Genomic DNA, 27,390 nt, shown 5'->3' on the forward strand with positions numbered 1-27,390 from the left:
GCTGGTAGCCTGCCCATTTCATGATACTGAGGGCCTGTCCCATTCTGTGTGATAATTCTGCCTGTGTGATTAGACCAGATCTAGATCCACATGAATCCCTTCTGCAGATACTCATGCCAAATTATAAGATACTTTTCAAAGCATGAGAACCTGGTGGGAATCACATTTCTAAGTGCAATATCACAGTGTACATTTCAAACCACAGTCCATATTCCGAACCATGACACATGCTCCAAAACATAAATGCACATTCCACAATGTGATGCATCCCAGGAAATAGATGCACAAATTCAAACTACAGCATAAAGCAGAACTCACATCCATCCATAATCTCCACTCCAAACTATGAGTATACATTCCAAATCCCAGAGTCATCTTGTAAATTAAAGCATTACATTTGAAATCACAACAGGCAACCCTAATCAGATGTACAAATTCCAACTATGAATACACATTCCAATGCACAGTATGAGTTCAGACCACAAGTGCATTCTTGATGGTTTATATTGGAAAGCACTGTAAATACATAGATAAAAAGTAATGGAGATATCTAGATATTGAAGACACAGAATGGATATTGCATTCCTGGAGGAACTGGTACTTGCTCCACAGGAGGATTTTGAATTTTTACAATAAAACAGATGTACGTTTGCTAATTTCAACCATGTCCAGAATTCACAATTCAGTGTTCTTTCAATCTAAAAGAAAGAGAAAACAAAGTGATATTCGTATTTCCAACAAATCAATTAGCCCAGCTCGCCTCTAAAAGGTATCTCAATAAACATTCTCTATTGTCCATCTGCGACACTAAACTTAAAGAGGCATGATACAACCAGCAAGCCCAGCTAACAGAGAAAGTGAGATAGAAATTACCTATGGCCTGCTGCTCACCCTAGACAGAGGATTGGGCCAAATTGCAATCACTTGGGTGATCTGCACATTGATCTGTCTGTGTTGTGTCCAGAGGCTGCTTACCCATTTCTCAGTGATCACTTTTGGCTGTTTGCCTTGTTAACAGAGGCTCTCAGATATGTCCTGAGAGGGCGATAAGAGTGGTAGGAATTGAAGGGAAGGAAGGAAGGAAAGATTGAAGAAGGGGGGCGTATTGCATGCCAGCAACAAACTCTCAGGTGGGCTGTGGAGCCAGAAGACCCTTTGCTCCTCCACCTCACATAACAAAAAAGATGTGGAAATGTTTAGGTTGGTGTTTTCTGCTTAACCACTGAAGAACTCTTGAGTGGACCAGGTCCAACTCAGTGTCATTCAATTTAAGAGTGTTATCTGACAGCAGGTGAAAGGCCCCTCATTTATATATACCAGACCAGGTGTTTGATAAGGCAGCTGGGGCAGAGCATCTGGAACATCACCTCACACTGCTGGAGGGCACAAAAATTCTGTGTCAGGTGGTCGAGGGAATCGGAACATTAGCCACTGTCCTTGCTCCTTGATGAAATTGAACAACCCCTGCTGGAAAGGACCGAAGGTCAAAGTGTATCCAGACTGGCTGTAATGCCCCCTGTCTTCAGGCAGCCTGACCATCTTTCGCTCAACCCGTGAGTCAGAAAGATGTGGACTTAAATCCCGGTCCTGCGATGAGTTGAGTAGATACTCTCGGCTGATAGTGGTGCAGGACTGATAGAATACTGTCATGAGAAGCTCTCCTTTAGATCAGATATTAAACCGAGAGCATGTCGTCCTGCTCATATTTATGCAATAGATCCCACACAACTATTCAAAAAGAATGTTGTTTTCCTCCGATATCTTCACGAATACCCATCCCTCAGTCAATAACACTGAGATAAAGCTGTTTGTGGGGCCTTGCTGCTTGCTGATGATTGCATTTTTCTACAACAGGAATTATACTCCATTGGCTGTGAAGCATTTGGGATATCCTGAGGTCTTGAAAGGTGCGATTTACATCATTTTTTGCCTGTAGAGTCACAAATAAAGAAGGGTTGGGAGCTTTTCCAAAGGTGCTGAGATCTCACCCCAACAAAAGACAGGATCGTCAGGGAAGGAGAATGTACTGAACTGGTAGTGGTTTAAAAATGTTGTGGATTACAATTCCATACATCAAACTCCATCTGTTCCCCAAACAGGAAATCTTGATGAAACCACAGCAGCTTTCAAGTGAGTTTCTTTGCTGTGAAATCTTATCTGCTCCTGGCAAGTCTAATCTCGGAACTTTCTGTGGATCGAGAAACCTTCACAGAAGTTGCAAATATTTGAGGCCCTTGACCAAAAGAGATGAGCAGAGAGTAAGTCGACCTCTCACGATGAAACCTGCTCCGAGGCCACTGGGAGATGCTAAGTGACATCTTCCCTTTGAGGACAGGTTAATCGCTACCAGAAGGCACACAAGTGTCCACCTGACTCTATATTTCATTTTAAGAACTTAAATATGATTAAAATTATCCAAATGGTCACTACGGCAGGAATCTTGCAAACCAACACCTCACCCCTTGTTGCCCCTCCCCCCCGACCCGCCTGTAGTAGCACAGACCACTACCAAGTGGACAAAGTGCCAAAAGTGGCTACACTGTAACAAAGCCTCCATTAGCCACCACACAGTCTACATTCCAAACATTCCTGAGCCGCCTTCAGACTAAGCCATGTCACTCCTCTCTGCAATGTCACTCATCTTTCCAAATGACAATCAGGGCCAGTTGGAACAGCGCTTCTCCAAAAGCTGACAGAGAGTTAATTCCAATCTGTGACTATCTCCTGAGCCAATATTCGCAAACAGAAATCAGTGAAGTGCTCAAAAATCACAGAGGAACAGTCACTTACCTCCTGGGTGCTCTTGACAGGCATTACCGAAATCACAGGCGTGGCATCACAGAGTTCTCATTACAGCATCACTCGAATCTTAAATAGTCTGTTCAGCACCCACTGGGAAAATGCCCATTTGAGTAAGGTTCCAAGTCAGGCACTTTGGTGCCCAAACTCACACACCTTTTAGTGTCTCTGCCCCACTTGGAGGGCATAGAGGTACTGAGTCTATGTAATACATCAGTGCTTCGATCACGGACTCTATATCACATACGGAAATATACATTAGACTTAAGCATTAAGGGAAGGGGAGAAACTGCACTTTTACAAGATTTTAAAACAAATGCAATTCCATCCCTGACAAGATTACATTAAGACCAATTCTTTTGAAAAAATCAGCAAAATTTATCACTTAGTTTCTAAACTTGTAAAAGAAGCAATCTGTTTCATCTGGTGGCCAAATCTAAATCTGTGAAGGGAATTCCGTACTTTGCTGCACAGATACACAGTGCACATCACAGGGGGCAGGACATATACACAGCACATATCGCAGAGGACAGGACATATACACAGTGCACATCGCAGAAGGCAGGACATATACACAGTGCATATCACAGTGGGCAGGACATATAAACAGTGCATATTGCAGTGAGCAGAACATGTACACAGTGCATATCGCAGGGGGAAGGACATATACACAGTACACAAAACAGTAAAAATAGCTTGCATTTATATAAAGTCTTTAACATAATAAAACATGCCAAGATGCTTTACAGGAGCATTATAGAACAATATTTGACACTAATCTACAGAAAGAGATATTAACCTAGATGACAAAAGGCTTGGTTAAAGAGATATGTTTTAAAGGAGCATCTTAAAGCAGGAAACAGAAGCGTAGAGATTTATGGAGGGAATTCTAGAGTTTAGGACCTAAGCAAGGCCTCCAATGGTGGAGCAATTAAAATCAGGAATGTCAAAGAGAACAGGATTGGTGGGGTGGAGGGATTGACATGGATTTCTTGGGCTGGTGGAGTTAGGGGGGGAGGAAGTTATGGAGTGATGTGAAAACCAGAATAAGAATTTTAAAATGGAGGCCTTGCTCAGCCATAGCCAATGCAGGGCAGTGATCACAGTGGGGATGCGTGAAGGGGATTTGGTGCAAGTTCAGACATGGGCAACAGAGTTTCGAATGACCATGAGTTTATGCAGAGTAGGCAGCACGGTAGCATTGTGGATAGCACAATTGCTTCACAGCTCCAGGGTCCCAGGTTCGATTCCAGCTTGGGTCACTGTCTGTGCGGAGTCTGCACATCCTCCTCGTGTGTGGGTTTCCTCCGGGTGCTCCGGTTTCCTCCCACAGTCCAAAGATGTGCAGGTTAGGTGGATTGGCCATGATAAATTGCCCTTAGTGTCCCAAATTGCCCTTAGTGTTGGGTGGGGTTACTGGGTTATGGGGATAGGGTGAAGGTGTTGACCTTGGGTAGGGTGCTTTTTCCAAGAGCCGGTACAGACTCGAAGTCAAAACAGCATGGATGAAGTTTTCAGCTGCAGATGAGCTGAGGCAGGACAGGAATTGGGCAGTGTTACCATGGTGACAATGGGTGGAATTTGGAATGGATACCAAAGACAATGGGCAGGGTTTTCCAGCCCTTCCCGCCAGTTGAATCCTTGGCGGGTGAGCCATGCTTAGTGCCATAGAATTCAGTGGGGCGGGAAGATCCCACCAGTGGCCCATCGCGAGCTGCCTCCACCATGGGAACACATGGGGGGGATGGAGGAGGGGGGTCTGGAAAACCTCAACCAATGGTTTTAATTTTCCCAGTATTTAGTTGGAAGAACTGTCTGCTTATCCATTATCGGATATTAGGCAAGTAGCTTGATAAGTTAGAGACAAGAGGCGTGAGGTAGAGCTGAGTGTCACCAGCTTACAAGTAGGCCCTGACACATTGGATAATGTTACCAAGGGGCAGCGGGTGGATGAAAAATAGGAGAGGGCAAAGATAATAGCACAAAAGTGGGAAACAAAGACATTGTAAGTGATTTTTTTCGGCTACGATTAGATAGATAAGAATGGAATCAGGCGAGATTAGCCCCACCCAGAAGGGGGCGAAGCTTTGGAGGACGATGGTGTGGTCAACTATGTCAAAGGCTGCAGGCAGGTTGTGAAGGACAAAGAGCGATTGTCTATCTTTCAGAACTGTTTAAGTACTGTGGCAGAGCATGGAAATCGGATAGGAGGGATTCAAACATGTAGGCCGTAATTCTTCGGTCGTTTGCTGGCGGCGGATTCTCTGGTCCCACCAGCAGCGTACTCTTACCAGCAAATTTCCCGGCGGCATGGGATGGCTTCAGTGGGAATTCCTATTGACAGCAGTGGGAGCAGTATATCCCGCTGCCAGCGAACGTGCACCGCATCCTGCCACTGAGAAACACAAGGCTGGGAGGACGAAGAATCCCGTCCATGGTTCTGAGAAACTTGGACATAGAAGTGAGTTTCCATAACTCACTCAAGGGCTTTGGAGAGGAAAGGAGCTGGAGATGTGACAATGGTTTTCATGGATGTTGGACCCGAGGACTGTTCTTTGAGAAATGAGGGCATTAATGTACAATATATCATAAAATAAGTGTCCAGTACAGGCAGTGGGACATACACAGAATGCCATCCTTCTGAGTTAGAAAATTCTAAATTCCTAATGAAGAAGTGCCATTTGTTTAAACAATCAAATGGATATACCAATGTGCAATATTGTGATACCGATGAAGAAAATGATTTGCGAAATTAACCCCGCAGATTCTGGAGTGGTGATCACAGCCAACAGCATAATTTGATCATTTCACGGAGTTGCTAAATATAGGGTTGTGAGATTCTCAGGTTGTTTTATGTGCATAGTTTCATTGAGGCAAGAACAAAAGGCATTTGATAAAGTTCCACATAAAAGGTGTGTCAGAAAAGATGAAGACCCGTGGGACAGAAAAGAAAGTTGTCTGAGAGACAGGAAAGAGAGAGTAGCGAACAGTTATTTTTCAGATTAGAGGATTACAGGTACACAATGGGGTTTTCCAGGGGTCAGTATTCGGACCACTGCTTTTCTTGATCTACATTAATGGCGTAGACTTGGGTGGCCAGGGCACACATTTCAAAATTTGCAGATAACACAAATCTTGGAAGTATTGTGAATTATGAGGAGGATAGTGGTGATTCCAAGAGGACATAGACAGGTGGTGGAATGGATACGAGGCAAATTTAATTTAATGCAGAGAGATGTGAAGTGATTCATTTTGTGAGGTAGAACGAAGAGGAGTATAAAATAAAGGGTGCAATTCTAAAGGAAAGAGCGGCCTGGGGGTACATGTGCATTTATCGTTGAAGGCGATGGGGCAGGTTGAGAAAGTGGTTAAAATGACATACGGGGCCTGGGGATTTATAAGTAGAGGCAGCGAGTACAAAAGCAATGGAATTATGATGAACCTTCATAAAACACTGGTTCAGTCTCATCCAGAGTATTATGTTCAATTCCATGCACTGTACTTTAGGAAGGATGGCAAGGCTTGAGGATGCTGAAAGATTTAAGAGAAAGGTTATGGGGATGAGGAACATGTATAAATTGGAGAAGCTGCTTAAAGATGCAACTAGTAGAGTAGATAAAATGGAACCAGTGGACCTAGTATTCTAAAGCCATTCGATAAGGTGCCACACAAGAGGTTAACATGTAAGATAAGAGTTCATGGTAACATAGTAGTGTGGATGGAGGATTGGTTGATGGAAAGGAAGCTGAGAGTCAAGATTATTGGGTCATTTTCAAATGGCAGGCAGTGAATAGTGGAAAGCGGCAAGGATCAGTCCTGGGGCCAGAGATATTTACAATCTAAATAAATGACCCAGATGAAGAGACCGAGAGTGATATTGATGATACCGAGCTAGGTGGAAATGTAAGCTGTGAGGAGGGTACAAAGAGACGCAAGAATATAATGACAGGTTAAGTGAGTGGGCAACAAACCTGGTTATTCATTTGGTAACAAGGATAAAAAAGAAGAATATTTTAAAAAAGGTATGAAACTTCTCAAATGTTGATGTTCGGAGAGACTTGTACTCGCACAAGTAAAAGAGAAAGTTAACATGCAGGTACAGCAAGCATTTAGAAAGACAAATGTCATGTTGGTCTTTATTGCAAGGTGCTTGGAGTACAAGAACAAGGAAATCTTGCTACAGTTGTATAGGGTGAGACCATACCTCAAGTATTGTGCGCAGTTTTGGTCTCCATATCTAAGGAAGGATATACTTGCCTTGGAGGTGGTACAGTGAAGATTCTTTGGATTGGTTCCTGGGATGAGAGGGTTGTCCTGTGATGAGAAGCTGAATAAATTGAGCCTATACTCTCTGGAGTTCAGAAGAATGAGAGGTGATCTCATTGAAACACACAAGATTCTGAAGGGATTTGACAGGATAGACACTGGCTGGGGAATCTGCAACACATGGGCCATAGCCTCAGGACAAGGGCACGATGGTTCAGAACTGAGATTATGAAAAATTTCTTCAGTCGCCTGGTTGAGAATCTTTGGTACTTTCTATCCCAGAGGATTTTGGGGGAATGATCATCGAAATTCTGATCTCTCAGGGAGTCAAGGCATATGGAAAATGGGCAGAAAAGTGGACTTGAGACAGAAATGCAGCCATGATCTTACTGGATGACTGAGCAGGTTCAAGAGGCTGTATGGTCGACTCCCGCTCCAATTTTATGGCTTAAGAGGAGCCTTGATAGAGAGGAGTTCAAAATCATGAGCAATCTGGACAGAGTGGATAGGGAGACACTGTTCCCCTTCACGGAAGGATCCAGAAGCAGATGGCACCGATTTAAAGTGATTAATTGGCAAAAGAACCAATGGTCACATGAGCAAAAACTTTCTTTCACGGCCAATAGTTAGGATCTGGAACGTACTTCCTGGGGGTGTGGTGGAGGCAGCTTCAATTGTGACTTTCAAGTGGATAAACACCTGAAGAGAAATGGTTTCAAGGGCTATGAGGAATAGTTCAATTGTTCATGCATAGAGCTGGCATGGGCTCGGCAGGCCGAATGGTTACAGCACGGAAGGAAGCTATTCTGCAATTCTTAAACAGGTCACTAGTCGCACCTCAGTGATGTGATCCAGAAGTATCTGGGATCAAATTTTAAAACATACCTGCAGATTCTTTCTCCAGACATTGACTGCAGCGAAAGCCAGCTGCATCTGCTTCCTTCGAGCATCTTTGTGACGCTTGTAAGCAATCTCAATGAATATCAAGAATATTCCTGCAACAATCCCTCCAGCAACCAACATAAAGACACCTAATGGAAAGGAAACAAAGAGCAAGGTTCAGTGACAGATGGGAGGACTGATACTCCGGACTGAAACTCGAATAGATGGATCAAACTACAAGTCCCAGCAAATCCCATTTCCTTTGTAATTGGGGTGTGTCACACCCACTCTTAACACACCAGACAGATATGTGGCAGCTCTTTACCGATCTCAGGGAGTATTTGTCAAGGATGACAATATTGAACAAATCATTTTATTGCGAGATTTTCCGTCACGGGTTGGCTGCACACTTGAGGCACTGGCACACAAATAGCGTAAATGTGATCACGATGCAGCAACCTATGCTCATCAATGCCAAATACAACTGTAATCCAAGCGCGCTGTCCTGTTACCCAGGAAATAGCCCTTCCTGTCACCAATTTCCATGGTCATTTCTCTTTCACTAATTACCTGGAAGGTGATGGCAACTCTTAGGAGAGGTGGATATTGACGGTTGCCTAACAACAATTGTGGCAAAGGCAAGCTTTTAAAGTTCAAATACATTCTGATATCCAATCACTTTCATGTTAATGAGTGAAAGCAGCTGACTGTCCTGTCTCCAGTCTTCGATCATTAAGAATCCCACTGGCACTGGGAGGCTGTGGAGCAACCCTCTGCGCATTTCTTGTACCTTCCTGTCTTGGCTTTCTATCGAAAAGTGATGTGCGCAGGTGTTGAATCCTTGAGATCTTTTATTCCTAGGAGCTCCTCCGAAGCAGCAAAACATGGGGAGCTTTCCGTCAGTTACATGGATGGCTCGTGGAATGCTTACCTGCCATGTTTTCAAAGGTCAGAGTGGCTGGAGCATTGCTACGAGAGTCACATTCCTGATATCTAACCCAGGTCTTGTCCAGGTCCTCCATAAAGCCATTCTCATGGAAACTAAAGAAAGATTTAAAAAAAACTAGTCAACAAGCATTTTAAGAGGAACTGAACACTATGTTCTCGGTGCAGGCTCAAGGGACCAAGTGGCCTACTTCTGCTCCTAATTTGTATGTATGTACTTCAGGGAACTCAGCTCCCTGTGTGTCACAGATTTTCCCGAGTCTTCACCTGGATATATTGAATTGTCTGATAATGGTGATGCCAATTAGCCCATACACAAGGGGCCATGGATATCTCCCTCATTCGAGAGAGCTAATTGGTTCTATAGCTTGAGGGGCACTATTCCGCAAGCATGGAGCAAGGTGAAGAGATAGGCCTCCATGAACTTGACAAGCGAATATAGGAAAATCACAGTGATTGGAACCGATACTGTCAAAGAATCAGGTTTTCCTCCATTAATAACCAAGAGTACAGTTGCATAGTATCCATTTTACTGGACTAGTAATTTAGAGGTCATAATCTGGAGACCTGAGTTCAAATGAGGCATAGGGAGAGTTGGGGGGGGGGGATTAGGGCTGAAGGAATATTCTTTCTTTTTAAAAGCACAGAAGCAAGCCTTGCGCCGAGCCTGTCTCTGCACCTGGCAACCTCTGCCTGCACTGGTTCTCTGGTCCCCTGCCCCGACTCCTATTCCAGCCTGCCCTTCTGACCAAAAATCTGAACCACGGATTTATTTTGAAAGATCTTCCAAATCTGAAAACTGACCCGGGGTGAAAATCTGTACCTTTGTATTCAAAAGAAATAGTGACCGTGGTCACCCCTACCAATGATATGGTGATGTGTTCAGTCAGTTACTTCCTCATGTTGGTTTCCCCATCCTCCCTCAACCCCAACTACACACGTCCCTCTCCCAACAGATAGCTGCCTTTCGGGATTTAGCTAGCTTGGTCAGTCATGGTGCCACCTAGCCATTCTCAGTGATAGGTAATGAACCTTCTACGCAGAGTACATACTCTATCTTTCCCTCTCTCACAAATCTGCTAAACAATGTTGAACATGGAGCAGTAACTAATTTGTCGGCTTTGGGCAATAAGTGACAATCGGCAGTTGACCTTGTTTCATTTGAGGTCATGAGATTTCATTAGGTCGGGAGCCCGTATTGAGGTTTCCAACCTACTTGCATATCACAGGGCCCCTATCCCTGCCGGATCACTCCTGATGGTGGGATAGAGCATATTTGGAAAAAAGAGTTTTGCAGCCAATTAAGTACTTTTGAAATGTTGTAATGTGGAAAATGTGCCAGCCAGTTCTCACACAGCAAGATCCCAGAAGTGTCAATGAATAATGACCAGATAATCTGTCATTTTTTTGTGACGTTGCTTAAGGGATAAATGTCGACCAGGACAACAGGGCGAACTCCCCTGCACGTCTTCAAAATAGCCAGCATTTATTGCCCAACCCTAATTGCCCTTGAACTGAGCATCTTGCTAAGCCCATTGTTAGAGTCAACCACATTGAGGCGGGCCTGGAGCCGCATCTAGGCCAGACCAGGTAAGGATGGAAGATTTCCTTCCCGAAAGGATATTAGTGAACCAGGTGGGTTTTTACAATAACGGTTTCATGGTCAACTGAGCCACAGCTGATACCAGGTGGTATGATAGAGGAGTCCGGGATGTTGATAATTCTTTGAGGAAGTGACAAAGTTAATTGATGAGGGAAGGGCTGTAGATGTCATATACATGGACTTCAGTAAGGCGTTTGATAAAGTTTCCCATGGCAGGTTGATGGAAAAAGTGAAGTCGTATAGGGTTCAGGGTGTACTAGCTAGATGGATAAAGAATTGGCTGGGCAATAGGAGACAGAGAGTAGTGGTGGAAGGGAGTGTCTCAAAATGGAGAAAGGTGAGTAGTGGTGTTCCACAGGGATCCATACTCGGACCACTGTTGTTTGTGATATACATAAATGATCTGGACGAAGGTATAGGTGGTCTGATTAGCAAGTTTGCAGATGATACTAAGATTGGTGGAGTTGCAGATAGCGAGGAGGACTGTCAGAGAATAGAGCAAAATATAGATAGATTGGAGAGTTGGGCAGAGAAATGGCAGATGGAGTTCAATCCAGGCAAATGCGAGGTGATGCATTTTGGAAGATCTAATTCAAGAGCGGACTATACGGTCAATGGAAGAGTCCTGGGGAAAATTAATGTACAGAGAGATCTGGGAGTTCAGGTCCATTGTACCCTGAAGGTGGCAATGCAGGTTGATAGAGTGGTCAAGAAGGCATACAGCATGCTTGCCTTCATCGGACAGGGTATTGAGTACAAGAGTTGGCAGGTCATGTTACAGTTGTATAGGACTTTGGTTAGGCCACATTTGGAATACTGCGTGCAGTTCTGGTCGCCACATTACCAGAAGGATGTGGATGCTTTAGAGAGGGTGCAGAGGAGGTTCACCAGGATGTTGCCTGGTATGGAGGGTGTTAGCTATGAAGAAAGGTTGAGTAGATTAGGATTGTTTTTGATAGAAAGACGGAGGTTGAGGGGGGACCTGATTGAGGTCTACAAAATTATGAGAGGTATGGACAGGGTGGATAGCAACAAGCTTTTTCCAAGAGTGGGGGTGTCAATTACAAGGGGTCATGATTTCAAGGTGAGAGGGGGAAAGTTTAAGGGAGATGTGCGTGGAAAGTCTTTTACGCAGAGGGTGGTGGGTGCCTGGAACGTAGAGGCGGGCACGATAGCATCATTTAAGATGCATCTAGACAGATATATGAACTGGCGGGGAACAGAGGGAAGTAGATCCTTGGAAAATAGAAGACAGGTTTAGATAAAGGATCTGGATCGGCGCAGGCTGGGAGGGCCGAAGGGCCTGTTCCTGCCTGTAATTTTCTTTGTTCTTTGACAGATAGTTATTATTTTGTAAGTATGACCTTGTCAGGCTACTGATTGGCCAGACTATGAGGCAGCTCTTCCAATTTGAGCTTCTGTCCTCAGACTTTAATGAGGATGATTTTTCACGGCTGACTCAGTTGACACTGCTTGTCCTATAATAAACAGAAACCAAAATGGTGCTTTTCTAGGTAAAAAAAACATGCTGGAAAGATCAAAATCTGTACTTATATGGCACTTTAAATATAACATAATATCCCAAGTTCCAGGATGCTTCACATGTAGTACGTGAGGTGATATTAGGGCAGGTGGCCAAAAGGCGAGAAAGAGACAGAATGGAGGTGAGGTTTAGCAAGACAATTCCAGAGCTTAATGTCTCGTATCTGACAGGGTGGCTGCAAATTGTGGAGCGATTAAAATTGGGTGTACGCAAAATGGCAGAATTGGAGGATATGCAAAATGGCAGAATTGGAGGAGCAGTGGACTCTCAGAGGGACATGGGGTGAGAGGAGATTACAGGGATAGGCAGTGGTGAAATCATGGAGGAATTTGAAAACTGTGATGAATGTAGGAATTTCAGATATATTGCATGATATATATTTGTTGAAGTAAGGATTAAACTCCGAGGTTAATGTGTGACTGCTGCAGTCATGTTTTATCAAAAATCCTGATTTGAAAGGCAGCAGGCCTTTTATCGACAGAGGTGCAATTAAAGCATTGTAAAAGTTAGGGTAATGGAATTTTGTTTATGTAAACAGAGCTTCCTGAGGGGTAGATAATTAGAAACATTGGGCTAGATTCTCTGTCCCGCCACGCCGGATTTCTGGTTCAGCACGCCGGCGGGATGCTCCGTTTCGCCAGTTGGTCAATGGGGTTTCCAACTGTGGGGCAGCTCCATGGCGTCTGTAAACCCCCGGGCTGCCGGCAAAATGGAGCATCCCGCCGGCAGAGAACCCAGACCATTGTCTTTAGCTTAGTAAGATTATGTAGTTAATGGGAGGAGACAGGGGCTGAAGCAGTCAGGTGTCGAGTTCTCAGTTTTGAAATTCAGTTTTAGATTGGGATAGGGACAGATACACAGCTTCTGTGAAACAGTGAGTTTAGATCTGTCTGTGAACAGAATAGCAGTTTCCGAAAATGCTGGCGGATTAAATAGTAGCTTGATTAGCAAGAATCTGCAAATTGGGTTCCTGAAGAATCCTTTCCTCATAGTCTTACAAATTCAATAAAATATAATAATAATAATCTTTATTAATGTCACAAGTAAGCTTACATTAACACTGCAATGAAGTTACTGTGAAAATCCCCTAGTCGCCACACTTCGATGCATGTTCGGGTACACAGAGGGAGAATTCAGAATGTCCAATTCACCTAACAAGCACAGCTTGGGGTTTCTGTCCAGTATCCTAGCAACTGTTGGGGATCTGGTCCGGGATCATAATAAAACAAGGGTGAGATGTTTACAATGAGGCTGGAGCCAGTGTGGATCAGTGAGCATAGGGACAATTGGGGAGTAGGACTTGGTGAGAGTTTTGGGACAGCAACAGGGATTTGGATGACCTGAGGTTTACTGGGGGGAGAATGTGGGACAATGGTCAGGAATGTGTTTGATTGTCACATCTTGAGGTAACAAATACAAAGATGAGGGTTTCAGCAGCAGATGAGCTCATGGAATCGAGTGATGTTATGGAGGTGGAAATAGGCAGTCTTGCTCATGTGGCTATGTACTCGGAAGCTCAGCTTGGGGTCAAACATAGCATCAAATTTGCTAGGTTCACCCTAGACTGCAGGGAGAGGGACAGAGTGTAGCTGGAGAATGGAGCTTGTAATGGATACTGAAGACAATGGCTTCACCTTCCCAATGTTTAGTTGTAGGAAGTTTCCAATACTAGACATCAGATAATTCAGTAGCAGTGGCGAGGTTGAGAGAGGCAGTGGTGAGTTAGAGCTAGGTGTCATCAATGTGTGTGCGAAAACTAATGTCGTCTCCTTAGGTACAGTGGTGGCAAGGTGGCACAATGGTTAGCACAGCTGCTTCACTTCACCAGGGACCTGGGTTCAATTCCAGCCTTGAATGACTGCCTGTGGGGAGTTTGCGCTTTCTCTCCTTGTCTGTGTGGGTTTCCTCCGGGTGCTCTGGTTTCCTCCCACAGTCCAAAGATGTGCAGGTTGGGTGGATTGGCCATGAGAAAATTGCCCTTAGTGTCCAAAGATGTGTAGGTTAGGTGGGGTTACAGGGATAGGGTGGGTGAGTGGGCCTGTAGGGTGGTCTTTCAGAGGGTCGGTGAAAACTCATTGGGCCGAATGGCCTCCTCCTGTACAGTAGGGACACTATGATTCTATGATGTCATTCATATCATAGTGACATGTATGATGAGAGTTAGGTGGCGGCTGAAGATAGGCTCTCGGGAGACACCAGAAATAATGGTGAGGAAGCAGAGAGAAAAAGGCCATTGCTGGTGATTCTCTGGCTATGATTAGTTAGATAAAAATGGAACCAGGTGAGCACAGTCCCACCCAGCTGGACAAGTGGAGGGGTGTTGGAGGAGGATGGTGTGATCAACCATGTTAAAGGCTGCAGACAGGTTGAGAAGGATGAGGAGGGAAAGTTTACCTTTGTCACAGTCGCACAGGTAGTCATTTGTGACTTTGATCAGCATGTTTCTGTGCCGTGCCAGGGACAGAAACATGAGTGATTCAAAGATGGAGGTCCGGAAAAGATGGTCCAGATTTGGTAGGCAGTAACTAACACACACGTTCAAGGACTAGGGGAAAAAAAGGAAGTTGAACTTGCAAGGAGAGTAGGGTGAAGGTTTGAAGAGAGGGGCGATGATAGCAACTCTGAAGGTAAGAGTGACAGTACCGGAAGAGAGAGAAGGATTAACAATGCGTGGCAAAATGAGGACCTGGCAGAGAAGTTGGGTGGTCAGCAGTTTAGTTGGGAACAGGGTCGAGGGAGCAGGAGATGGATCCCATAGACAAGATGAACAAGAGGCGATGGGAGAGTAACTAGAGGAGTTGAGGAGATCGGGATTTAGGGATCCAGTGTGGATGGTGGTGCAGTGAGGGAAGATTATGGACATTTAGCATGGTGGCCTGAGGAAGGGAGGAATGTGGCAGAGGGAAAAGATACATTAACGTTTCAAATGTTGATCTTTTGTCAAACTCAACATGGCTAAAGGAATCATTAATTTACCTGTTCTATCCACTGCTGCTGCTAGAGTGTTTCTGACCTGTTTTGATATTGTCCATCTGACTAGGCCTAAATAAAGAGGGGCTGATTGATGTAGACTTGGGGTTAAAAAACATGTAGGTCAATGTTTGGAGTGAGAGGAATGTTTGTATTGAGTTTGAGAGGATATAGGGAGAGAGAGAGAAATGATTGATTTAGACTGAGCTGAGCTTTGAGTAAGACAGAACTAATTGTGATGGGTTTAGAGTGAGGGGGAGCGGCAGATAGATTAGAAAACACAGTTTTAAGATTACAATGTCAACCATTGATTTCCCAAGAAGTTGGAGGTGCAGCCATGCGCCAGGTTTTTAGAATATCAGCACAGCAAAGTGTGTCCTTACCTCAATATAGCGAGTGAGACAGCCTGTTTCCATGGACTGTCCTTGCGCATCCCAATGCCAAATCCCGATCGGAAGAACAGTTCTCCTGTGGTGATGAGATCACACTTCTGCGAGGCTTCGAACTCCAGAACAGCCGAGTCCCAGATGAATGCATGCAATTTGCTAGAATGACACAAACTCCGATTAGCAGCAGTTTCACTGTATCTGTAACAGCCCATCAACACCTCCTAAATATCACCAAAACGCTTTCAGAGTGTCAGCAGGACTGACTGTATCAAACAGCCCCCCTGCCATCTCCCCAAATTGATTTCATGGTTTGGCAGTTCGGTGACTAGATTTAACCATCAAAGGTTCCCAATGCCACTTTACAATACGGAGCATGGTAACACCCAGTGATTGTTTGACACTGTGCGTTACGTACAGGCCATAATGGGGACTCCTCACCATCTGACCTCCTGCCTGCTGCTATCACAAGAATCAATTTTCTCCCACAACGTCCTGTCAGATTTGATGTGTTATGTAAGTTGGTTCAACGTTGACTGCAACTGGATGCAGTGAAACTAGAAACAGGCTTCCGATACAGGAGATGGTCCAACACTGTTTTATTGAACTTGCTGATTGCTGACATAATCTGCTGTGGGTTGACACTCTATTAATCTAACTGATAACCTCCTACTGGCTTGACCAGACTAGCTCTCTACCACATGGAGATGGTGCTCACTGGCTTGTGCACTCTAACTATTTCAGTAGCTGTGTCCTGGGAGAGAGAGAGTCGTAATGTCCTGTGGGCTTTATAGTGGTGGTGTCCTGTCTTGTGATTGGTTGTTCTGTGTCGTGTGTGTTCATTGATTGTGATGCGTGTCAATCACTGCCTGTCTGCATCTCATTATATACATGAGTGGATATTATGACATCTCCCCTTTTTAAAATAAATTTTGGAACGTGGCGGTGACATGCATGACTATGTACAAGTGGTGAATGAATGAACATATGTACATGGGAAGGTTTCTATCGTGCAGATACAGAGCAAACTGAACAAAATTTACAAGATTTAAGTCTATAGATTCAGTCTTTGTGGCGGGTGACGAATTCTTGTTGATCGCCTCAGAGATGGAGGGGGGGACGCCAGCACCCGGACAGGCGGGATTGCTGCCATTTCGGTGGCTTCGTGGACAGGCAGGACCGCTGCCAGATCGGTGGCCACGTGGGGCGAGATGTCCTGAGGCAGCATGATGACATGCGGAGAAGTGCGGTCAGGCGGTGGGCAGGGAACTTTGCGGAGCGCCCTCCTGTTGCGCCGTAGAATGGAGCCATCAGCCAGTTGAACAATGAAAGACCTGGGGACAGCCTGTCTGAAGACAACAGCTGGGGCTGACCAGCCTCCCTCAGGCAACTGGACGCGAACAACATCTTCTGGAGCCAGCGCAGGCAGATCAGTGGCATGAGCATCATACGTGATCTTCTGCTGGTCCCTGGATCACTGCACTTTCTGCAGCACCATGAGCTGGTCAAGGTCTGGAACATGGATGGCTGGAATAGTCGTCCTCAGGTTGCGGTTCATGAGTAGCTGCGCCGGAGACAAACCAGTCGACAGAGGGGTTGCCCTGTATGCCAACAGCGTCAGGTTGAAATCCGAGGCTGAGTCTGCAGCCTTGCACAGCAACCGCTTGACAATATGGACCCCTTTTTCAGCCTTCCCGTTTGATTGCGGGTAATGGGGACTGGATGTGATATGCCTGAAGTGGTAGGATCGTGCAAAGTTGGACCACTCTTGGCTGTAGAAACATGGACAGTTGTCACTCATTACGGTGAGTGATATCCCGTGCCTGGCAAACGTCTCTTTGCAGGCTTTGATTGTTAAACGTTTTAGTTGCTGCGATATGAAGAGTCATATCAGTCTCCCCTTCCTTGGAGAAAAAAAATAATTCGGTGAAAACAAAATTTCAAGAAACTCAAAAACAACACACATGATTTCACCCTCCTTTTTTTTTGGGCGACGAGAAAGAAAAAAAAACAGTCACAGAAACAAGCGCCCTTCATTAACAATATCCAAAAGATTCTGTGAACTCGCCCCTCTTTTCGTAAAACAGTCTGACAGTTGATAGCTCCTGTCGACCCATTTAATTTTTGTTATTTCCCCTCTGTCCAACAACTGCTTCAAACTTGCGATGTCTATCCGTAACCTCTTTCCATTGACACTTTTTGTAGAGTGCACATTTTCCCACAGGGATTTATTGTCAATGTGACAGTCAATAGGTATATTACCCAAATCCTCTAATCCCAAAATTTCTGTCAATATCATACTTATATAAAAGGCCATATCCACCGCCTCTACAAGGCTTAACGTCTCAGCAGCCAAAGTGCTTTTTACCACTCTCCTTATTTTCTTTGTTTCCCACACAAGCGGGCAACATTTACCATTGTTCCCCAAAAGGAAAATTATAAAACCTCCTGCGCTTGAAACCCCATCACATAAATTTGCATAGGACGCATCACTATAAACAATGAGTTTCAAGTGCCTAAGGTCACCTAAAACCGGGAACTTCAAAACACACTCCTACATTTTTAGTTTCGCCAACGTTTTATTTGCTCTTATAATGTCTTCCACTTTGGGATCATTCATTTTTGTAATCAACTCTAAGACATCAAAACTCACGTCCGGTCTAGTCTGTCTACCTAACCAGTTCAGTTGCCCAATTAAACTTAGCAGTCGCTCTTTTTCTATCTTTGAAACCATTGTGTCTTTTTGTGAAACTCGGCCACGACTAATTGCTATTGGGATGATGCTTTCCAAATATGATTGCTGACGTAAAGTTGCCCCTAACTTAGTCTGTCCAATTTCCAGTCCAATATATTTAAATGCACCGGAAGCCTGACTTCCAACCCTGAATTCTTTCCTCAAACCAGAGATTACAATAGCTTCAAAATTACTAGTGCCACCACACAAAAAATCATCGACATGCATCATAAAAATGCCAGAAAGATTTCCTTTATAGTGCCAGTAAAACATTGCAGGATCGGCTTTCAATTGGCAACAGCCTAAGTTTAACAAAACTGACCTTACCGAAAAATACCAGACTCTAGATGCATCATTTAATCCATATACACATTTCCAGAGTACCCCTTCTGTGTTAGCTGCTTGTTTTAGCCAACACCCTCATTACCGGCGTCAAACTGCTTGTCAATAGGACAATGCCTTCTTTCTGGTCACTATCTTTTTCCTCTTCTGACTCTTCCGTGTCATGTGTCGCTTCAAACACTCTATCATAACGAGTTGGACAGTTGAAAGCATAATGGTATTGAGAGTCACATTGAAAACATCGATTTAGCATGCCCCGTGCATTTCTGGGGTTCATCTTCCTATTGTAGGTTCTAACTGGGTTTCTGTCTTCATAATTTCCTTGTCTCGGTCTCCTTCTATAGTCTTGAGCCCTGTTCGTAGCCATACGATTTCGCCATCCTGTTAGTAGTGTATCTTCCATATTCTGCCTTATTGCAGGCCAACCAATTTGGGTCATCAGAGCCACCGGAATCGAATGTTTCCCCAGAAGCTTTTGTAAAGCTTTTGTCATCTGTTCGAATAAGGTATCCTTATCAGTAAACTGAACTCCTGTCAAAACCAGGAGCCTACCCATGTTGCTCACTCTAGCACAGTCAAGTAATTTAAAGGCCAACACAGACTGTGGAAATTCCAGGTTGTGTTTCTGCAGCCTTTTATATAGTCTGCCAAATTCCATTATATAGTCTTCCATGGAGATATCCTCCATTTTCCGGAACATATCAAAATCGGACCATGCTTCATATGCACTTAATAAGTCATCTTTCTTATAAATCTTATCCATATAATGTAATAAAGTCTCCAGACCTTCTTCTGAGTCTAACTCTTCCAATTCCAGCTCAGAAAGCACTTTGTTTCGGATTTTACTGCCATATGGTAGAGAAAGAGCCAATGCCATACCTTGTTTTCTCTTTCCCAAAACAGTTACCTTAGTCCACATAACTACTGCACTTCTCCATTGGTCGTACGATTCCCTTTCAGAAAATAAGGGAGGATAGTCACATCCAGCAATGTTTATCCTCGGTTCAGCCATATATCCCTTTTTTTCTTTTCTTCTTTTCTAACTCACTCCTTGGTTTGATCTGGAAAAGTTGTATCTTTCAACCCTTCACATTTACACAGGAACCATCCTCTGCTACCAATTGTTAAACATTTTAGTCATTGTGATATGAAGAGTCTAAAGTTCTGTTCCTTTTTCACAAACACCCATTTATTTCATTCCAACAGCCTTTGCACAAAACTCTAACTATACATCACCTGACAGAGGCCACCTGAAGCCCCTTTACATATCAGTGTCAATTAATGGATACTTAATATAAATGAGACAACTAATTGCGATGTCTCTTAACCCATTACTTAACATTGATGACTGACTTAGACGTGAGGTCCAACAGTTTCACCACTTCCGGGTAGCTACAGAAGTAGTCGACCAAGAGCACGTAATCACGCCCATTTGCATGAAAGAGGTCTATCCCCACCTTGGACCACGGAGAAGTCACAATCTCGTGCTGTTGCAGTGTTTCCTTGGGCTGAGCTGGTTGAAATTTCTGGCAGGTTGTGCAGTTGAGGACCGTGTTGGCAATGTCCTGGCTGATGCCAGGCCAATAAATTGCCTGCCGAGCCCTGCGTCGACATTTCGCGACCTCAAGGTGACCCTCATGGATCTGTCTGAGCACCATGGTTTGCATGCTTTGGGGAATGACAATTCTATCTAGTTTAAGAAGGATCCCCTCAATAACCGTTAACTCATCCTTAACATTGAAGAAATTAGGGGGGGGGGGGGGGGGGGGGGGGGAGGGCCCGGGCGGGTCCTCAGGGATGTTTGTGCATAGATATTTGTACCAGGTTATGTATATTGGATTGCTCGATTTTATTTTTGGAGAGTTATTATTTTTGATATGGCAGTTGCCATTTAGTTTATATATTATTTATTTATTTGTTAAAATGGCCACTGTTATTTATACTGTTTTATTGTCGAAAAAAGGAAAACCTTTGTATTGTTTTGTTTGGCCAAAAATTTTTGAATAAAATATATATTTTTAAAAAAACATTGAAGAAATGGGGGTCATGCGCTGCAGTAGAGGATCTTTGGCAGTTTCTTCGCGTATTTGGACAACTCATTCATCAGTGGCTGGGAGATTGCTGGCACACAACTGCACTTGTGCCTCGATGTGGCGAATGAAGTTGCCCTGTTCACACAGCGTGGTGATGGATCGGGGTAGGGCATCCGCGATGATCAGCTCCTTGCCCGATGTGTAGACGAGTTCGAAGTCATATCGGCAGAGATGAAGAAGAATTTGCTGCAGCCGAGGCGTCATGTCATTTATATCCTTCTGGATTATGTGGACTAAAGGCCTGTGGTCTGTTTCCACCGTGAACTTCGGCAGACCGTATACGTAGTCATGAAACTTGACTATTCCTGTCAGGAGACCCAAGCACTCCTTTTCGATCTGGGCATACCGTTGTTCGGTCGGAGTCATGGCCCTGGGTGCATCTGCCACTGGAGCCCAGGACGAGGAGTCGTCTCGCTGGAGGAGCACCGCCCCAATGCCGTCCTGGCTTGCGTCTGTGGATATCTTGGTATCCTTGGTCGGGTCAAAGAACGCCAGTACTGGGGCTGTGGTGAGCTTCGCCTTCAGCTCAAGCCACTCCGCTTGATGTGCGGGAAGCCACTGGAACATTGTCGACTTTTTAAGGAGATGCCGGAGGGCCGTGGTGTGGGATGCCATGTTGGGAATGAATTTTCCGAGAACATTTACCATCCCGAGGAAACGGAGGACAGCCTTTTTTCCTCTGGGGTCTTCATGGCATTGATTGCCAGCACCTTGTCGGCGTCAGGTTGCACACCTTGCTGTGAAATGTGGTTACCCAGAAACTTGATAGCGGACCTCCCTGTTGAGCTGGAGGCCATTTTCATGAATCCTCTGGAAAACCTGTTTGAGGCGAGCGATGTGATCCTCGGGCGTCGTGGACCAGATGATCATGTCGTCCACATAGACTCGCACCCCCTCGATGCCCTCCATCATTTGCTCCATTATGCGATGAAATACTTTGGAAGCTGAGATGATACTAAAAGGCATGCGGTTGTAGCAATACCTGCCAAACGGAGTGTTAAACATGCACAGCTTCCGACTGGACTCGTCCAGCTGTATCTGCCAGAAACTGCGGGAGGCGTCCAGCTTGGTAAAGAATTTAGCATGAGCCATCTCACAGGTTAATTCTTCACGCTTCGGGATCGGGTCGTGCTCTCGCATTATGTTGCGATTCAGGTCTTTGGGATCAATGCAAATGCGGAGTTCGCCAGAGGGTTTCTTGACGCAGACCATGAAGCTGACCCAGTCTGTTGGTTCTGTGACCTTTGAGATGATGCCCTGGTCTTGGAGCTCTCGTAGCTGCATTTTCAGACGAACCTTGAGGGGAGCCGGCACTCGGCGTGGTGCATGGATGACTGGGGTGGCATTCGGCTTGAGCAATATCTTGGAGCGATATGGGAGCATGCCCATCCCATCAAACACATTGTGGTGTTGCGTGAGAATGTCGTCTATCTCAGCCTGGAGATTTGCATTGGGCGAGGCAGTTGCCGGTGTCGAGGACATGGCATGGACTCGCTGTACCAGATTTAGGAGTTTGCATGCGCGAGCCCCGAGCAGGGATGCCTTGTCAGGCCGGATGATCTTGAATCTTAACGTCACCTTGATTGCCTTGTGAGATACACCTAGCTGACACGATCCACTGGCAGCTATGGCATTGGCATTGTAGTCCAGGAGCTGGCAGGCTGGTGAAAGAATGCTAGGTTGGTCTCGGATGCTGTCGAGGTCCGACTGTGATATGGGGTTTGCAGACGCGCCAGTGTCCAATTTAAATCGGATGCGAGACTGGTTGACCGTGATGACAGCACACCACTCGTCGTCAGGTTCCACACTCAGGATTGAAAGGCGGTTTGCAGGCGTGGTGGAGATTAGCTCGCGTGTGGTGATGATGCCCACCCGATATGGAGACTCGAGGCAGTCAGCATCGGGGTCCGTTGGGCTGTCGGGATCAGAATCCTGCATGCCTTGTTGTACGCAGCGGACACGTCTGCGCTGCAGCTGGGATCGCTGGCTGTTGCTCGATGGAGCGGACCTGCAGAAGGCCGCATAATGCCCAGGCTTTCCACACTGCAAACATCGCCTTCCTTTGGCTGGACATTGCCGCTTTAAATGGGCGGAGCCACAATTTGGACACGTCATGGCGCTGACGTCAGCACGTTCTGTGCGCCATCGCGCATGGGCAGTGCAGTCGGCCGACGTTTGCACATTCGCATTAGGGTCTTTGGCCTCATCGTCCACTTGGTCGTGGCACGCATGCGTAGGGACCCGGGAAAAACGCGCGAAACGGCTACTCTCCTCGATGCTCAGGCCTTGCATTTTCGCTATGGCCTGCACCCTTTCTGCCTCGTGGGAGGCCAGTTTTGCAGTTTCTGCCACCCTGATGCGGGAGTAACGATTTTTGGCATGCTCATGGACAACGCACGTTTCGATGGCGATGGAGAGGATCAACTGTTTGATTTTGAGGAGCTGCTCCCACAGGGTGTCGGACTGGACCCCAAAAACGATCTGATCCCGGATCATGGAATCAGCCATTGAGTCATAATTACATGACTGCGCTAGGATGCGGAGATGGGTCAAGAAGGACTGAAAAGGTTCATCCTTACCCTGAAGCCTCTGTTGGAAGATGTACCATTCAAAGCTCTCATTCACTTCAGTTTCGCAGTGGCTGTCGAATTTCAGCAGAACTGTCTTGAACTTCGTCTTGTCTTCGCCATCGGCAAACGTGAGCGAGTTATAGATGTGGATGGCTTGATTCCCCCGCAGTCAACAGGAACAGCGTGAACTGAGGTAGGTTCGTTAGAATGAATAGCTCCCTGGTACCATGATGTGTTATGTGAGTTGGTTCAACGTTGACTGCAACTGGATGCAGTAAAACTAGAAACAGGCTTCCGACACAGGAGATGGTCCAAATCTGTTTTATTGAACTTGCTGATTGCTGACATAATCTGCTGTGGGTTGACACTATTAATCTAACTGATAACCTCCTACTGGCTTGACCAGACTAGCTCTCTACCACATGGAGATAGTGCTCACTGGCTTGTGCACTCTAACTATCTCAGTAGCTGTGTCCTGTGAGAGAGAGTCTTAATGCCCTGTGGGCTTTATAGTGGTCATGTACTGTGTGGTGATTGGCTGTTCTGTGTTGTGTGTGTTCATTGGTTGTCCTGTGTGTCAATCACTGCCTCATTATATACATGAGTGGATATTATGACAAGATTATCACACAGAAATTCATTCCAACCCAAGGTGGATTTTCCCTTAAATTTGGCAAAGTCTGATGGCAAGTGGGAAAAGCCCTGTTTAGCCCATCAGCGGCGATGGTGGGTTTCCCCCCCCCCCGTTATGGAAGGCTCTTTTGAAAACAAATTTCAGGCCATGAGATGCATGGCCATCACCTGAGCCCATTAATATCATGGGGGAGCTCCATTTAAAAGCTGCCCCAGCACTCACCAGCCACTTATCCTTGGTCCATAGTTACACATCGCTGCAAGGAAGTCTCCCCCCAAGTTCTCAGATGCCTCCCTCAGCAGACTGCTAGATGCTGTGGAGGTGCAGCGTGACATCCTGTACCCTCGCACAGGGAGGAGCCCAGCTACCAGGGACACCAACCCAATAATGGTGGCAGCGGTGGTCAGCGCCAACTGCATGCACAGGGCAACATGCAACCAGTGCTGAAAAAGGATGAATGATCTCCTCCGTTTTGCCAGGGTAAGTCTATCATTCCATAACTCGTAACTCGCACACTCACACACCCATCACACATCCACGGAGAGCTCACACACAGCCAGCTAAAGGGACACCACCCCTCCCTCTCCCACACACACAACTACATCTCCCCTGTGGGTTGTGTCCTCATCACCTCGCTGTTCACACTCACCATCCACAAATGCCAGGCCTCCTTAGAATCTGCCCTGACACATGTCCTGCTCACACTCTCCACAACCGTTTTCATGCAGGCTAACTGGCACACAATAAGAGGGAGAGATCCCAGACAGGCAGAGGGATGTTCCAGTTGAAAGTTGCCTCTGAATTCTAGGAGAGAGCCCTCTAGCTGGCCAGGGAGGAAGTCAACCGCTCCTGTACCAAGGGTGAGGTGGGCAGTAATAAACCAAGTGAGGATCCAGTGCGTCATCATCCATCACACCAAACTGATGCGAGTCATGTCTCCTGTATGTGAAGGCCCCAGCCATGCACGACTGAAATCTCCCTTCTCTCGTAGGCACATCAGGGGAGCAGCCCAAGGAGTCCACCAGCAAGGTCCAAAAGAGCTCCGGCACCAGCCAAGATGATTTGTCCGATGTGGACATTGAAAAACCATCAGAACTTTCACCCATTTCCTCCACCAGCGCGCACACACACACACACACACACACACCTCGGGGGACCTAGTTTTAGGGAGGCCTCAGGGGTCACTCACTGGTGAGCACTCACTCTCTGTGATACACAGAAGGCTGAGGCAGGGTCGTCCAGGCTTACGGCACTCCGAGGATTGCTGGAATCTGCTGAAACTCAGTCAAATGACATGCCTCTGGACTCAGTCATGGCCCAGTTGCTGGAGTTCCAATGGCAAAGTTGGGAACATCAGCAGGGGATGTCAGCTATGCTCCTCAGATTGAAAGGCAGAATGGAGGAGGCCCAACGCCTTCTGTCTTGGAAGATAGTGTCAGCACTCCAACACAACCAGGTCAACACAGCAAGGGTGGTAGCCACTGTGGTGGTAGACCTCTGCACTGTTGCAGGACAAGCACTCCACACTGCAGGCACTCGCTGGGCTCAATCAGTACCAATGCTAGAGGACGTTGGGGATTCCCAAGCTCACTCCAGTTGCCTTTCCATCCCAAGGAAGAAACCAAGGCATTTGGGCCTCCATAGGCAGGAGGAGCAGCTGGTGCCCACCCATGGACCATCCACCCAGGTGACTCCGGGAGTATCCAGCCCATCATAATCCGCTTGTCCTGTGTCCAATTCAGCTCCAGCTTCACAGGCAGAGGAGGGTGGCACTGCCACAAAGCAGCACCCCAAAAGCAGGCCGAGGCTTCCCAGATCTAAGCCCTCCAGAGGACAGCTGCCAAGGTTATCACAGCCAGCAGGGCATGGCAGACGGCAGGCAGCCTCCACCTCCGCTGTGGATCCTGGGAGTGCGGCAGGAAGGTCTAGTTGCACAGTGTTGTCACGGTTGTTCGGCGCTTGTAGATAGTGTTCACTTCGGTAAATAAACTCCCGCTTATTGCACCCTCCCTATGACTCCTTGTTCTGAAGCGCTGTCTTCCTGGAGTGCTGGCCAGATATAGGAATTCCTGTTCCACAGAAAGTCTGGGTGGTCAGTCCAGAGCTTCCTCCATGTTCTCTCTGCCAGATTCCCAGCACATTGGTGCCTTCCCCTCACAGCCTCCAGACATATGAGTGGACCAATCGGTCCGTGATAACTGGCCACCCAACCACCGCAATGGCCCAGGGCTCCAGTGTCAGAGCCCTCCAAGACAGCAGTGGTCCAGCAGCAGAATGCAGCCTCAGGAACAGGAACGAGGGGAATGGGGGCAGGAGGGGAATGGGGGGTGGAGGGGGTGGGGGGGGTGGGGGGCAATGCCTCTGCACTGGCGTCATCAGTCAGGACCTCAGCGGGTACCCCTTATCCCCCAACAGCCAACACAACATCCTGGGGTGGTCCTTGAAGATACCGGGTATCTCCGAGTGTCCCAGGATGTAGCTGTCATTCACGCTTCCTGGGAAGTGTGCACACATGTGCATGATCCAGAGGTGGTGGTCGCACACAAATTGAACATTCAGGGAGCGGAACCCCTTCCTGTTAATGAGGGGCGCTCCCTGATGCCACGGTGTATGAAAGGCAACATTACGCTATCAATTACCCCCTGGACCTGGGCCATTCCAGTGATGGTGGAGAATCTTGTTGCCTGGGCATCTTGGTAGGTTTGGTTCAGTTCAAAGCTAATATTGTCCGCTGCCAAGTATACTGGACATCCGTGACTTCACGGATGCACTTGTGGGCTGCAGCTTATGAAATGCTGCTCAAGATCCTGCTCGAGGCCTGGAATGAACCCGCCGCATAAAGGTTCATCACCACAGTGACCTTCACGGACACTGGGTATGAGTATCCTCCTCCCCCACGGGGTGCAAAGTTCGCGAGGACATGGCACAGGTGCCGCGCCATTTCCATGTTGAGACGGAGCCTCCTGCAGCACATGCTGTCCGTCATCTCCTCGAAAGACCAACGATGCCTGTACACCGAGGGCCGTCACTGGCATCCTCCTCTGGGTTCCTCCTTGGCCTGATAGGCAGCCGGGTCGTCAGGGTGTGAGGCGGCCCCCTGAACATGGGGTGTTGCCTCCAGCCTGTGCCGTTGCCTTTTCTGTCACCCGGGCAACACAATCCATATTGTCATCTCTGCAAGGAATTGGAGGAGAGAGACCAACAATCAGATAGGCTTCCACCCTCAAATCCCCCACCTCTCCCCCACCCTTATGTGTCCCGCCTTCTCTCAGAGTGCCATCCACCGAGCCAGTAGTGTTGGGAGAATCTTGATCTGCACATTCGCCCCAGCCACAGCAGGAGCCCCTAGACCCTGGACCCCAGACCCCTGCCAGGAACATTAGGGAGATGGTGCTCAGGTGCCCTCCCCTCTGATTGTTGGCTTCTGCCTCTATGGTGCTGACGCTTCTGGTGTTCAGGAAAACTGTTCAGGCTTTAAGGTTTGAATGAAATGTGATGCAATAATCAATGTGTGAGACATGGACTGTGTACCCACTTGGCAATATTTTGTTTATGAAACGGTCAACAGTAACGAAGATTTGAAAATCAACTATATAACATTCCGCATATCACGCTAACTATTA

General features: G+C 46.5%; 1 protein-coding gene across 5 annotated transcripts in view; it reads right to left on the reverse strand.

The window, feature by feature from the left end:
* The window catches only part of LOC140399046 (glutamate receptor ionotropic, NMDA 1), a 370,944-nt gene that overhangs the window by 33,957 nt on the left and 309,597 nt on the right, over positions 1 to 27,390 (reverse strand). For all 5 annotated transcript variants that reach the window (XM_072488128.1, XM_072488126.1, XM_072488127.1 and 2 more), the window contains 3 exons: positions 15,392 to 15,553; positions 8,879 to 8,988; positions 7,951 to 8,096 (listed from right to left, as the gene is read on the reverse strand). In XM_072488128.1, the coding sequence (XP_072344229.1) occupies positions 7,951 to 8,096; positions 8,879 to 8,988; positions 15,392 to 15,553 (418 nt within the window). The remainder of the gene's footprint in view (positions 1 to 7,950; positions 8,097 to 8,878; positions 8,989 to 15,391; positions 15,554 to 27,390) is intronic.

Source organism: Scyliorhinus torazame, chromosome 22 (assembly GCF_047496885.1).
Source record: "Scyliorhinus torazame isolate Kashiwa2021f chromosome 22, sScyTor2.1, whole genome shotgun sequence".
Lineage (NCBI taxonomy): Eukaryota > Metazoa > Chordata > Chondrichthyes > Carcharhiniformes > Scyliorhinidae > Scyliorhinus > Scyliorhinus torazame.